Genomic DNA, 15,214 nt, shown 5'->3' on the forward strand with positions numbered 1-15,214 from the left:
AATGCATGAAGAATCACTGCTGATAATCAAATCAAGAGTATTACTCCCTCTAGTTGCCTCCCGAACATGCTGATGTAGAAAACAATCATCCAATAAATCCACAAAAGCCCTGCTAGTGTGTGAGTAACCAGCCCCCAAATTCCAGTCAATATCTGGGAAATTAAAATCTCCCATTATAAGACACTCTGATTTACTGGCCCACTCTATTTCCCTGTACAGTTTCTTATTATACGCATCAGATTCATTAGGCCTATAGCACACTCCTACTCTCAATTTTGATGTCCCAATGCTTATGTCACACCAAACTGACTCCACACTGCACTGTCCAGCGATGTCAACTGGCTTCACTTCCTTGGTTTTTATGTGTTTCTTAACTAATAGCATAACCCCTCCCCCCTTCCTATCCTGTCTATCCTTTCTGTAGAATTGCAGTTCTGCAAATTGCAGTTCTGCATCCCTTATATCTGTGTGACACCACGTCTCTGATATCCCAACAATATCTGCCTTCGATGTTTTGAGCAATACCTCAAATTCATCAAATTTATTTACTAAACTCCTAGCATTGGTGTACACGCAAGTATACCTGCACCTGTTTCTATTCTTAGCTACCCTAACACAACCCATGTGTTTACTTGTACCGCAATGGCTCCCAGCAGTCTCTGAAATACCATGCATCTTGTTTTTCAGGCTTCTGCTCATTCTAATAGAAGCAGTGCAAGAATCTCTTTCACCTCTGCCAGTGGCTACTGTCAATCTATTGGTCTTTGTCTCCCCCCAAGCTAGCAGTTTTCCGACCCACCTAACACTGCCTCGATAGCATCAGCAAATATTCTTGCACCCTTTCTATTTAAGTGTATCCCATCCCTGTAGAAGCAATCTCTCCTGTTAACAAGTACAGTCCAGGCTGAAAAAAATTCTAATTTGGTTTTCAGTTGATTGTTGTAACTGTAGAAGTGAATCAGACTGCGAGTGAATCAGTGAGTAGCATCAGTTGTCAGTTCTAATTGTAGAAGTGTTTGCTAAAAATGCTGGACATTTTTACTAATGCCGAATATGCAGATATGCTGTATGTTTACAGCTTCTGTGATAGTAGTGCCTCTGCTGCTGTTGAAGAATACCGTCGGCGCTTTCCTACATGTCGAATTCTGGATCGTAGAGTGTTTTCCAAAGTTTTCAACACTTTGCATGAAAGTGGTATGATTCCCAGTGCTCATGTTTCATCTGAACGAGGATGTCAAGAAAATGTGCAAGAACAGGAACACATTCTGAACCTGGTTCAGCTTAGTGGAATAGTGCCACGCGTCTTGAATTTTGTCATTGGCTAAATGTCAATCGTGAAGTGCTTCCACCAATACTATTTACTGATGAAGCTACGTTTACCCGGAATGGAATCAACAACACACATAACACTCATTGATGGTCGCATGAGAATCCACATGGTACAGTGGAAACAAATTTCCAAGTTCATTTCTCAATCAATGTGTGATGCGGTATGAATGATAACCTGTTGATTGGTCCCGTTATTTTAGAACATCGAATGACAGGACAATTGCCTTCAATTTTTGCAAAATATATTAGATGAACAACTAGAGGACGTCCCTTTGGCCACATCGTATGCTATGTACTTTCAGCATGACAGGGCCCCTTCCCATTCTACCAGACATGTGAAGCAACATCTGGATCAAATTTTCCCTAATTAGTGGATTGGTCGTGGTGGTGCCATTAACTGGCCACCAAGATCTCCAGACTTAACCCCATTATATTTTTGTTTATGGGGTTGGATGAAGAGTGAAGTGTACAGAAGAAAGGTGGATAGAAGAGATGATCTGCTAGCTCGCATAATAGACGCTGTTGCCTATATAAAGGAACGTGATGATACACTTAGACAAGCAACACGGAATGTTCCCATTAGAGTAGAAAAGTGCATTGAAGTTGATGGTGACATTTTTGAACAATTTATTATAAACTGTTCCAAATTTGTCACTTGAAAAATAAATATTCAAATGCCTCTATCTTGGAAACTATTCGGGGTGGGCACATGTTTATATGAACTTTTTTTGCTTAAAATGACCTATCCTTTCACCTCCTGGAATATTGACCTTTCCTCCTGGGACACCCTGTATACATTTTGAAAATGACCGTGGACTGGAATTGGCTCACAGGGCTAGAGGTTGCCCACCCCTGTTCTAATACTAATAATAAGAGGGGTAATCAATAAGTATTTATCCTCTAGAAGTATCTGAGTTAGGGATTTTTTATTATCTAGACACCTGTATATCAACAAATAACCGTTATTTTCAAGAAAATCAATAATGTGTTCTGAAACCTTTAGCCTTTATGACAGCCTCTAGTTTCTGCTTCCCTTTGCTTTTTTTTCGATAGGGTTTTCACACCCATCCCTAATGCTCACTCGTAGCAATACTAATTGAAAGCAGAGATAGTTGTGCTCTGTATGTTGCCTACACACAGGAGGATGGCTGGTTACAAAGAGCATATCAATTGCAGTAAAACTAAAACAGTAGGAAATGTCTACAACTTATAATGTAAATTTGATTGCATAGCTTTCATCATTTGTTTTTATTTTTAGAGAAAAAAATTTCACATCCAAAAAGATGAAAGATACATTAAAAAAACCAGTTATTTCGTAGAGATTCAAAGTGCAAAACTGTGATGCTAATCTGTCTGTAAAAACTAAACTTTTATTGAAATAATCAAAACCTTATTTATTATTCTGGTTATGTGAGAATAACAAAAATCAAAAATTAAGTGACTGTAATGAGAAAATAATCAGTAATCAACCAGAACACAGTCCTACTGAAACAGCAGCAATATTACAAAATTTAAAAAACTGCAAATAAACAATTTTTTTTTAAAATCTCAATGCAAATATAATTAAACTAACATGCTTATAAAATGATAACACTTAATTAGAAATATTGAATATTTAGATGTGTCTGGTATTTTCTCAATTTTTTTACTGGACAGTTAGCTCAAATACTGGACTCTTTTACGAAGGGTGATATTTTTACTTAGCTATATTGTAATGGGTTATTTTCATTTTTATTGTGAATACAAATAAAATTTATCTCCTTTTTTTCAATCTCCATTTGATACTGTAAAATAAAAAGCCTAATTATAGAATAACATGTATCAACGTTCAGCGCTGCAGTGCTTTTCAGAAAGACCAAATTGTTATATGCTTCTTTCAATAAATAAGTTGTGTGGCATGCTAAGCAGAGTTAGATGGTGGTGTCTTCTGATATACCTTTTATAACTCAGAAATTTAGTTTTGAAAGGGATTTCTAAATTTCACTTTAACAACCACATGAAGTTTTAACTTTAATTAAACTAAACAAGTACACATTCCCATGATACAGAAAAAAAGCATTATTTCTAACAGGTACTTCATATGATTAATGTATTCCAGGGAATACTTTGCATTTAGCAGTTTTTGCCATTGTAGATGTGATTTCATAGCTTTGAAAATGATGCTGCATTCTATTAGTTACAAAAATTTATAACTCAATATATCACAAGTGGTAGTTCATTCTCATTTCTCCTCCCAGAGGAAAATTGTTTATTTCTGCAATTACCATGCCAGTGATATACTGTATATCATTTTTTTTTTATTACAGTTTTAAATGAAGACAAGTGAAAAACTGAAAAACTACAGTAATTACTCTGGGATAAGTTGTTATTTATAAAAATTTAATTCTATAATTGGAAGAATATACTGCACAAGAGCATATAGTAGGTAAATGGACTGCATTTGGAAACCAGTGGTTTTACTCCATAAGGTATGGAGTTTGCTTTTGTTGGTGTCTATTGTGAAATTTGTGTTTTACATAAGCTGCATCAGTTTTCATATTCCTCTTTGTGGACATGATCATACTGGCATTACATCCAAAATGGTAGTACAATGAGACAGGCATATCAAGGTTGCGCTGTATTTAATTAGGGATGCTATTTGTCTCTTACATTTTATGGTGATAAACAATAATTTTTAATCATTCATTCATTCAATCATCAAGGAACAAAAATCACAAGGAACAAAAATCACGTCTCATAGGTATTTCCACATAATCACTCTGTGAAATCTATAAAATTTCACTTTAAAACCTACCTAGTAAAACTATGTATAAACAGTGGATTTAGTGTTTTGCACCAACCTTACGTAAAAATAAAAACACAAAGGAAACTGGACTTTTAATAACTGTGATAAATTATAATAACCTGTATTTACAATAAATTTAACTTTACGATAAACTATACATATAAAATATTAAAATCTGCTACATTAAGAACAATAAAATGCATTAAAATATACTAAGTTAAAAGCGATAAAAAAAAATAAAAAAAACCATAGCTTTCAAAGGCTCCAGCCTTCTTCTTCAGCGGTATTTTTTCGGACAGTTATAGACGAAGACAAATGGGGAAGTTTGACAGGCTTAGAGAACAAACCAAGCTTAGGGGCAATAGTGATAGCACTACCAAGGATTTTGTGGTGAATATGAGTAATAAACAACTAACTAAAGAGCAGTTGGAGGTTCTAAATTTAGGGCCGAAATTTGCCATGGTGCCGCCCAGGTTACCCGTTGCGGAAATAGCAATGGGCGTGGAAAGAGCTATAAACAAATTTCCCGAAGTTATAGCTAATGAAATTCGAGTAAAAGTAGCAGCTATCCTTAGTCAAGCTAGAAATGCCCCTTCTAATCTTAATGTGAAGCAAAAAAAATTAGCGCTAAGAAGCCTTAAACAAGATGATAGCATTGTAGTCCTACCCGCGGACAAAGGCAGAGCAACGGTGGTTCTTGATAAGGAAACATATAGAAATAAAGCGTTAGATTTATTGGAAGATCAGATAACCTATAAGGTTATTCAGAAAAGTCCACTTCTTAGTTTGGAACGACAAGTGAACAGAATGGTACAGGGTTGGCTTAAATCTAACAAAATTTCTAAGGAACAATATTGGATGCTGCATGCTACAGGTAGCCAAATGCCAAGATTTTATGGCTTACCCAAAATTCATAAAACAGATATGCCACTTAGACCCATAGTCTCATTTATAGGCAGTCCAACCTATGCACTTTCTGGTTTCTTAGCCAAATTACTATCTCCATTAGTGGGACTTTCTGAATATAGTATTAAAGTTAGTAAAGATTTTGTGCATTTTATTAGAAGTCAACGCATAGAAGAGAATGAAATCATGATATCTTTCGACGTGAAATCGCTATTTACATGTATTCCGATTGACCATGGGGTGTGGTGTGCACACATGGCATTACGGAGGGACACCACCCTAAATACTAGAACACAACTAAAGCTAGAGGATATTGGGAAAGGAATAGAGTTATGCCTCTCAAGCACCACTATGGTGTTTGACAATACTATGTATAAGCAGGTTAATGGTACAGCCATGGGCTCCCCCATTAGCGCAATTGTAGCTAATTTAGCTATGGAGGAGCTCGAGGCCAGAATATTTAATGGTAGTGTTCTCCCTATGCGCCCCTGGAAAAGGTACGTAGATGATACGTTTTCTATCATTCGGAAGGGGAGTGAAGATCAGGTGTTGAACATCTTAAATGGCTTCTCCCCATTCATACAATTTACATCGGAGGCAGAAGAAGGAGGAGTTTTGCCGTTCCTAGATGTGTTGGTCTGTAGGGAAGACCGACAGTTAAAGACTAAGGTATACAGGAAATCCATGTGTAAAGGGCAGTATTCGCACTACAGTTCAGCTCAGACCAACCATCATAGGAACAGTGTGATAAGAGCATTAGTTGATAGAGCAAAATCACATTGCAGTACCTCCGATGATAGGAAGTTAGAATATGAACGGGTCACGACGGATCTTGCAAAATGTAGTTACCCCCAGAGGATTATAGATAAATATGTTAAAGGAAATCAGAAGAGAGGCGAGTCTTTTACACCAACATCCACTGCATACATTCCCTATTATCCAGGTTTGACTGATCATATAGCTAGAATACTAAGAAGGTACCAGACACGTTGTGTGCAGCTTCCGGGGCGGAGGCCGCACACAATTGTGTCTCAGGTTAAGGACCCCATTCAAAAAGAGAACACAAGTGGGGTCGTATATAGCATTAGATGCCCGGATTGTGGGGAATGTTATGTAGGGGAAACAAAACGCCGTCTCAAAGATCGTCTGGGGGAACACACTAAGGCAATAAGAAATGCGGAGTATGGCAAATCCGCCGTGGCCGAACATTTTTGGGAGAAGCAGCACCAGATCTCCCCGGACGATGCTATCATCACCGATCGGGCGCATAAGTTCTGGGACCGTAAGTGGCTCGAGAGTTTGCGGATCTGTTCTACAATCAACATTAATAGAGATAGAGGTACGCGGATTCATCCCCTCTTTGAGGCCACTATCCTCAGAAGGGATGAACGGTTCCGTATGACTCCCGCTCGAGCCACTTCCGGTTCCGCAACGCAAGAGAACGGAACGCGTGAGAATGAAACACGCGATGAGTACCATGAACCTGCTGATATTTAAAGATGTACTGCAGAAGAAGAAAATACCGCTGAAGAAGAAGGCTGGAGCCTTTGAAAGCTATGGTTTTTTTTTTTTTTTTTTTATCGCTTTTAACTTAGTATATTTTAATGCATTTTATTGTTCTTAATGTAGCAGATTTTAATATTTTATATCTATAGTTTATCGTAAAGTTAAATTTATTGTAAATACAGGTTATTATAATTTATCACAGTTATTAAAAGTCCAGTTTCCTTTGTGTTTTTATTTTTACGTAAGGTTGGTGCAAAACACTAAATCCACAGTATGAATATACCCAACCTCAGAGGCCTGTTTGAAGAATTATGTATAAACAGACCTCTATATAACAAAATCGATCGTTCACTTGAAAAAATTCATTAAACAGAAATTTCATTATAAATATGACATTTTCAACAATGTAAAATACTAATTCAACATTCAGAAATATAGTAAAAGATGGTTGTTTATTTGATTTTTAGGAGCATTAGCAACTAAGGCCATATTGCTCTGGGGATATGCGGTGGTCATTCCCTGACCTTTCCGCATCCTCCATATTTGGTGGTCACGGGCTCGAACCCTGGTTTAATCAAGAAGCGTGTGCTACGCACTGCTGCTCCTGCCCACCTGGCTACGGAGGCGCCAGTAAAAGATGGGAAATAAATCAGAAATAACTTGGAATAAAAAAATTTTCTAACATTTTAAAACAATTACAGTCAAACTTAGTTATAACAAGCACCAAGGGACCAACAAAATTTCCTTGTTATAACCATTACTAACTATATCAGTGATAGCGGAGATGGGGAAACCCCTGGGGCCATTAGACAATAAACACTTTATATCAGTGATGAGTTAGCTCTACCTCCTATTTTTTTTAAATTCTCAATAACTTGATAAAAAAATAGATTCAAAATGCAAAAGAAATATGAGAGTAAAAAATAATATAAGTATATACCTACATATTATTTGTATTAATATGCTTGTATAAACTACAATATACTTAATATTAAACACAGTTTATTTGTCTGTCATTTTAAAACCATACACTTAATACTACACACAATTTATTTCCCTGTAATTAAAAACAATACTATTTATTAATAAACATGATTTCAATTAGTCTTTATTTATGAATCTTAAAATTGATGTTTGTTTTAAAGATTTCATTTTGATACTTCTTAAGTTTTCCCTTAAAACACTCAACGCGTTAAAAGTCTCATTACTTGCCTCAGTTCCTTCAAAAAAATTGACTGATGACTGTATCTATTGCACCTTGAGCTTGTGAGATTATCAGTACTGATTTTGATTCACTTGTCATCATCACAATAATCATCTTTATCATTATTGTTATCGTCATTGTTGAACACAGCATCTACAATGTCACTCTCTGTAGGAAGACCACTAGTTAACAAGTTGTCATTGGCTCATACAAATTCATCGACGTTGTCTGTATTAAAACTTACAATGTTATTAAGTAGCAATCATTCGAATAATGGTAAATTATTTTCATTGTTTCCATCATCTTCATCTATGATTGAAATTTCATTATCAAATTTAATTTCGATTTCTTGAAACAATTCAATGTGGTTGTCGAAGTAATGTTGTTCCATGCATCATTCAATAAATTAATAGAATCCAATATCGATATAGACTCAGTAAGTTTCTGTTCTCTTTGACTGATTATATGTAGAACTATAAATCTTTTATAAAATCCTTTCAAACTCTTGATTACACCTATGTCCATTGGTTGTAAAATTTATGTTGTACTGGGAGGCAGAAAAGCTAGCATAATGTTGGATAAATTTTTAATCTGGGGATGTGCAGGACAGTTATCAACTAACAATAAAATATTTTTCTTATTTTTGAATAGCTCCTTATTCCAATCATTTATGTATTGCCAAAAAATATCTGAAGTCATCCAAGCTTTCTTGTTCACAGTGTAATCCACAGGAAGTTTCCTTACATTTTTGAAACACCGAGGTTTTAAGGATTTTCTGATAACAAACAGTTTTTTTTATCAGTTTCTGTCATATTGGAGCATACGTGCACCATCAAGCAAGCCTTTGATTTTTTTCCACCAACACATTTTCCCCTTTGAATTTAAATGTATTGTCAGGTGTCAAATTATAAAAAAGTCCTGTTCCACCAACATTGAAGATGTCTTTGTCATTGAAATCTTTCCTGATTTCTGCCCAAACACAGTCAATCCATTCATTTGCCATTATTGGATCTGTAGATCGAGATTCTCCACTAATTTTTGCATAAACGATGTTATGTCGATTTTTAAATCAATCCAGCCAACCATTGTTACATACCTTGTGTCCAAATTGTTTAGCAAATTTTTCCACTTGAGCCTTCAAAAGATCAGACCATCTATTGAAAATCCAGCATTTCTTTGTGTAGTAAACCATTCAAGCAATACTTCATCGACATCTGTAAACTCGCAATTTCTAAATTTTTTTTTTTTTTTTTTTTTTTTTTTGTTATGTTCTTTTCCAGGGCCGATATGTAAACATCTTTATTCTTCCACAATGTTGATACACTTGAAGAGGACACAGAAAACTTTTTACACATTTCAAAATTTTCTGCACCACATTCTAACACAAATAATTTCCACTTTTTTGCGAATCGAGTAACACTTTCTTTTGTTAGTAGACATGTTTCCAAAGGAAGGGTTCTTTTCTAACTGATTTTACTGAATGTTAAAGTGATCTGCATTCAACGTTCTTAAACGTCCCAAAATGCATACAAAGTTCTTAAAAGTCCAGAAATGCATACGAAGTTCTTAGAAGTCCCGAAATCCATTCAACATTCTTAGAAATCCTGAAATGCATACAAAGTTCTTAGAAGTCCCAAAATAAATTTAAGGTTCAGGTGAATACAAGATAATCTGTAAATACAGTAATGCAACATGCGGAAGGGCAATGCACTATTGTATAGCCTCATCCCCAGAAGGACAAGGTCATAAACTGGCCGCTAATCCAATCCAGGTGGTCATAAAGCTAAGTTGCCCTTTTCATTTTCGTCTATTCCAAGAATTTGGTTTTTTCGACTAACCAAGCAATTAAGAATGTTTGCATAGTTAACAAAATTTGTACGGTATATCTGTGTAGTACACTCATTATAACAGTGAGCGACTGTATGAGAATACACATAAATTAAAATGATTATAGCTTTTTTCTTGTTACAGCCGTGATCTCATTATTTGTGTGCTCATTATAACCAAGTTCGACTGTAATTTATTAATACATACATACATATTAAGAAATGACTACTTACATGATGTGCACAATATATTAGTACACTTTTAAGAATTATTTCTTAAAATATTATATTATTTTTGTTGTATACTGGATTTTACTGTACATAGTTAATAAAAATGTTTGCATTTGTTTAAACACTCAAATATATTTTCTTCGCACTGAAGGCCTTGACGCAAATTTTCAAATGCTACCAACATTTCACGTTTGGAAGGGTTAATGTTGCCCTCATTTTCATCCAACCCATTGTCAATGTTGTCACTGGTTCTGTGAATACTCTCCAAAATGCTGGAGTCACTCGGATATTCAGCTAGTATGACATAATTATCAACTCCTAAAAATTCTTCAAGAACAATTTCTCCACTGATCAAACCTCTCACTTGGAGTGCTCTCCAAGATTGCCCAATGTCATGTAGTAGTAGTTCATCCCTCTCATCACTGATAATTAGCATTTTGGCAAAACCTACTTTTGTGAAACAATTCTTAATCGTTGTCTCCATCACATCTTGACTCCACACTTTTGTCAACTCTGATATGCACATCTGCAAATCTATAACAGAATCTATAGGTTGGTTGGTTTCTATTCTCAGGTTTCTATTCTCAGTTTCTATTCATAAATTTTTTCAGTATGTGTATGTATAATATATATCTGCCTTCTGTAGTGCATTTTCAAATCCTTGGTCCATTGGCCGCAGTTTAGAAGAGGTACAGGGGGGAAGAAAACAAGCTTCACATGTGTAAGTTTTGAAATTACCAAGTGAAGAGGGGCAAGGCAATTTTTCTGTTTTCTTTTGTCATCTCTATATTGAAATTTAAAATCCACTGTTCAAAAATTTCACTTGTCAACCAGACTTTTCTGTTCTAGTTGTAGTTCAACTCTAACAACTTTACTCCTTTGAAACACCAGGGTTGTTTACTTTTGCCTATTACCAAAAGCTTCAGTTTTTCATTACCAGCCATTTTTGCACCAACCAAAATTCTCACCTTACTATTTTACCATCCAAACATTATCACCTTTAAAAGTCAGTGACTTGTTCGGCACACATTTTAAAAAATAGACCTGTTTCACGAACATTGAATGTGCTTTTGGGCTCATAGTCCTCCATAATTTTTTTCAAAACTGTTTCTTTTCAATGGGTACCATCTTTTTCGATTACAACTCCACTTTCACTAGAAATAACTTTTTTAAGTAAGTCATGGTGCTTTTTAAATTTGTTCAGCAAACCAGAACTGGCTTTATGCCCCAGAAAAGATGCATACTCCATAGCCTTTCCTTTTGTTAATATATCGGCATGTTTTTGTCTTGAATCAACTTCACCCACTTGAAATGGCTTTATCTACATCTTCATACAGGCATAATTTCGCATGTTCTGACTGGGTCCCGTTTCCTCAAAGAGTTTGAGAATCAAAACACGGTTTTTCAGAATGGTTGATACACCAATGGTAGGGATACCAAATTTTAAAGCGATTCTTTTTTTTTTTTTAACTCCCAGATCTACACTATTAAGCACTTCCACTTTTTCCACTACACTCAAGGATTTCCTTTTACACATTGTAAGGTTACTTGCACAGCAGCTAAAATAAAACTGAATTAGGGACCACTTGTCCTATCCTTTAAAAAAGACACAGGTGACATTTAGTGAAAGTGTGGATGACTCATTTCTGCAAAACAACAGATGAATTTTAGAGATAAAGGAAAATCACTCTCTTGTAATTCTCTAATAGGGTGCTTACAGTAGAAAACAGGTTGACTAGAGCCTTCGTCCATGCTGGGAATGTGCTTTAATCTTTGCCATTGGCAAAGATTAAAGCACATTCCCCAGTTGACCAGCATGACTTCTTGGTACAGTAGAGGGGAGGTGGTTGAATAGGTTTTACGTACACCACTAAATTGTGGAATGTTTTAGCTCTTAATTCGTGCTCTCAGAATTAATCCATTAGCTCTTAAAATATGAAAGGATTAATTCTTAATCCTTTTAGCTCTTAATTCATGATTTCTACAGCATCAGCTCTATTACCTAAAGGCTAGAGATGTGAACAATGCATGCCTGAGTAATCAGTTTGTTAAATAAATTTTTTTCATTATACAGAAACTATTTTCAATGTAATGACCAAGGGAAAATCAAAAAAGTTTGCTAAATAGAAAATTTCACTATGTGGAAGTTCATTAAAGAGAGGTCCGATTGTATACTTAGGCAGACAGAGAACATTTCACTCATGAACCATGAAACAAAAAATATTTCTAGGAAGATTCTTTCCTTCCTATACCTATCAAGATATAGCACAACTATTGTCAATTTAACCAAAGTATTTAACATAAATGAAGTTTACAAATATAGTTAGGGAAGGATGTATGGCTATTTTTCATTAAAATTATTACTCTATTTAATACCACTCTTATACCACGTGAAATTAATAATATAATTTATTAAGATATTCACCTAAACTACTATACATCAAGGTGATGTTTCAGATATCTTACCAATACCCATCATCAGACCATGCTATTGGATGAACAAAAATTAGAAAGGGTTACAAATTTGAATATATTACAAATATAATTACCAATATTACAATTACAATTATCAATATTATGATTACAATTGCCATTATTACAATTCCAATTACAAATACCATTGCAAGGTTTCAATTATTGTTACAATAGAAACCAGATATTAAATTAAGTAAATATTAGGAAAATATAAATAGACTGCTGACAGACTCTTCTTGACAAAGAAGGTTTCAGTAAAACCTCAGCAAGAGGAGTCTGTATCAGCAGGTAAGGATTTCATCTCTTTCTATTTACCTAAGATTCACTTAATTTAATTTCTTTCTGTTGTAACAATAATTCAAACCTGAAATTGTTTATTAGCAAAACTGTGATGGTAATTCTAATCAAAATATTAATAACTGTAATTTTAATATTGATAATTACATTTGTAACCCTTTCTATTTTTTGTTCCCCCAACAGCATGGTCTGATGATAGGTATTATTATTATTATTATTATTAGCCACATAGTGCAAGGAAGCCCAAGGATTATGCTGCACAGGAAAATAAAATTGAGTTACCCTGAGAGAGAGAGAGAGAGAGAGAGAAATCATCAAGAAAGAGAAGAATGATGATATCCAGCTCAGGACCCTGGGTGTGATTAGCACATACTCACCAGATATGAGCCCCTGGGGTACCGAAACGTCACCTTAATGCATAGTAGTTTAAGCAAATAGCTTAATAAACTATATTATTAATTTCACGTGGTATAAGACTGGTATAGTAATAATCTTAATGGAAGTTTACAAACTTTTCAAAAAAGAAAAAGAAAAGAAAATTCAAATTATCTATATAAAACTAGCCAAGTGACTAGCTGTTACTCACATTGTGGCAACCAACAGATTTTGGATTCCATAATGCTTTACACATTCTATAAGCATCATCAGCTACTGTTTTCTTCTGAGGAGTTTCATAACTGCAGTGGGAATCTTCGCTAATACTTTCTTGGCAAAGCTCTAAAAAAAGTAAACAAGTACAAAAACAAAATAATTATAATAAACAATAAAACAAAGATTTCTCTGTAATTATTATTATTATTATTAGCCATGTGGTACAAGGAAGCCTGAGGCTTATGCTGCACCGGACAAAAAAAATTTCCGAGTACGCCGGAGAGGGAGAGATGTTGTTGTTTTGGTTTTTAGGAGCATTAGCAACTAAGGCCATATTGCTCCGGGATATGCGGTGGTCATTCCCTGACCTTTCCAGATCATCCATATTTGGTGGTCACGGGCTCGAACCCCGGTCTAATCAAGAAGGTGTGCTACGCACTGCTGCTCCTGCCCACCTGGCTACGGAGGCGCCAAAGAGAGGGAGAGAGAGAGAGAGAGAGAGTAGTAGTAGAAATGAATCACCAAGAAAGAGAAGAATGATGATATCCAGCATTTGAACCCTGGGAGTGCCAAGCCCATACCCAACAGATGTGAGTCCCTGGGGTTCAGGCAGTGTAAATGAAGGGTGCACTGGATGCACTGCACCAGCCCCCATCGAGGGAGCCATCACAAAGTCTCAACGTAAATAAATGGGACCCTCAACCCTTTTTGCATACGGGCCCCAAGTACCTTTGCTCAGCCCTATCTGTAACCTCAATATAAGAATACTTATATTCTGTATTTATATTGAGGTACTTATATTCTGTATTTATATTTCCTACACTACATTCAGTAGTGTAGGAAACTATTCGCATTATGACTGCAAACTAAGTTGTTTATTCTCTGAAGAATACATCACACAAAGAGAGTTTCAATAAAACCTCAGCAATACCATTCATAAATATAACTGTACAGCTTTACAGCACATTACTAGCTTCAATTAATAAAAGGGTTGTAAGGAAAAAATACATGTATAATTTGCGTGAACAAATACTTGGATAAATTATACAAAAGCAGTTTATTCTAAATTCTAAACTCCATTTCTCTTAGTATTCTAATATATCTCTTTCAATCGTGCTATTCTCCTTGGGTGTATCTGACCAAATATGAATTTTAATTCTCAGTAACGTTTTATATATTTCAAAATATTTTTCTTAAATAGTTTTCATATTTTCTTTTTTATCATAAGATGCTGTATGTTAGATGTTTAATAAATTTATATATGGAGTGAAAGTGTTTGGTATTAGAATTAATATTAGAAATAGCAAATGATGCAAGAAGGTTATAAATGATGCAAGTAAGGTATAAAGCACTGGCCAAAAAAAAACCCTTTGCCCATCCACTCCAATAATTTGTCCAGTTCTTCATCCTTGAATTTATTAAAACTACATGCCACGACAAGAACAAATGAAAGTGCAATACCACCACTTTGCTTATTGGAGGCTTGAAGCAGCGGAATCCATGTTTAGTCTCTAGAGCTAAGTTCCGATCACCCCTTCCCCGTCTCTTCCATCATGTAATATGACTGATGACTTTTGAGGTTATGATGAACATCATGGCAAAATCCAATCTTCCTTATATTTCGAGGGTAGAGCTCTAAAAAGGTGTTCGCAGGTCGGCCACAAGTTAGTAAACTGGACCAAACCTATTGGTAACTCTCTAGGAGGCTTCCGGAGCAGCTAATGTATAATCTTGCTACCTGTTATTTGTTATTGTTATTTGGTTTTTAGGAGCATTAGCAACTAAGGCCATATTGCTCCGGGATATGCAGTGGTCATTTCCTGACCTTTCCGCATCCTCCGTATTTGGTGGTGACGGGCTCGAACCCCGGTCTAATCAACTTGCTACCTCTACTCTGCCAGATAGCGACTGGAGGGAGTACAAGTAGTGTGTATGCAGGGGGGCATTGTCGAGGCTACGTTATGTCAAGGATCTGGGTATATTCTTACCATGTGTACGCCATATCCAAAAATTTCATTACTTCATGCAGCATGTCCCACCCACTTTTTCTTACTATTGAAACAT

At 35.5% G+C, this 15,214-nt stretch overlaps 1 protein-coding gene across 2 annotated transcripts in view; it reads right to left on the minus strand.

Annotated features, from left to right (window-relative positions):
* Positions 1-15,214, minus strand: part of LOC150091211 (hemocytin-like) — a 1,750,539-nt gene that overhangs the window by 1,435,747 nt on the left and 299,578 nt on the right. For both annotated transcript variants that reach the window (XM_090374755.1, XM_090374750.1), the window contains one exon: positions 13,146-13,276. In XM_090374755.1, the coding sequence (XP_090230881.1) occupies positions 13,146-13,276 (131 nt within the window). The remainder of the gene's footprint in view (positions 1-13,145; positions 13,277-15,214) is intronic.

Source organism: Mastigoproctus giganteus, chromosome 1, assembly GCF_048544385.1.
Source record: "Mastigoproctus giganteus isolate SK-2022 chromosome 1, ASM4854438v1, whole genome shotgun sequence".
Taxonomy (NCBI): domain Eukaryota; kingdom Metazoa; phylum Arthropoda; class Arachnida; order Uropygi; family Thelyphonidae; genus Mastigoproctus; species Mastigoproctus giganteus.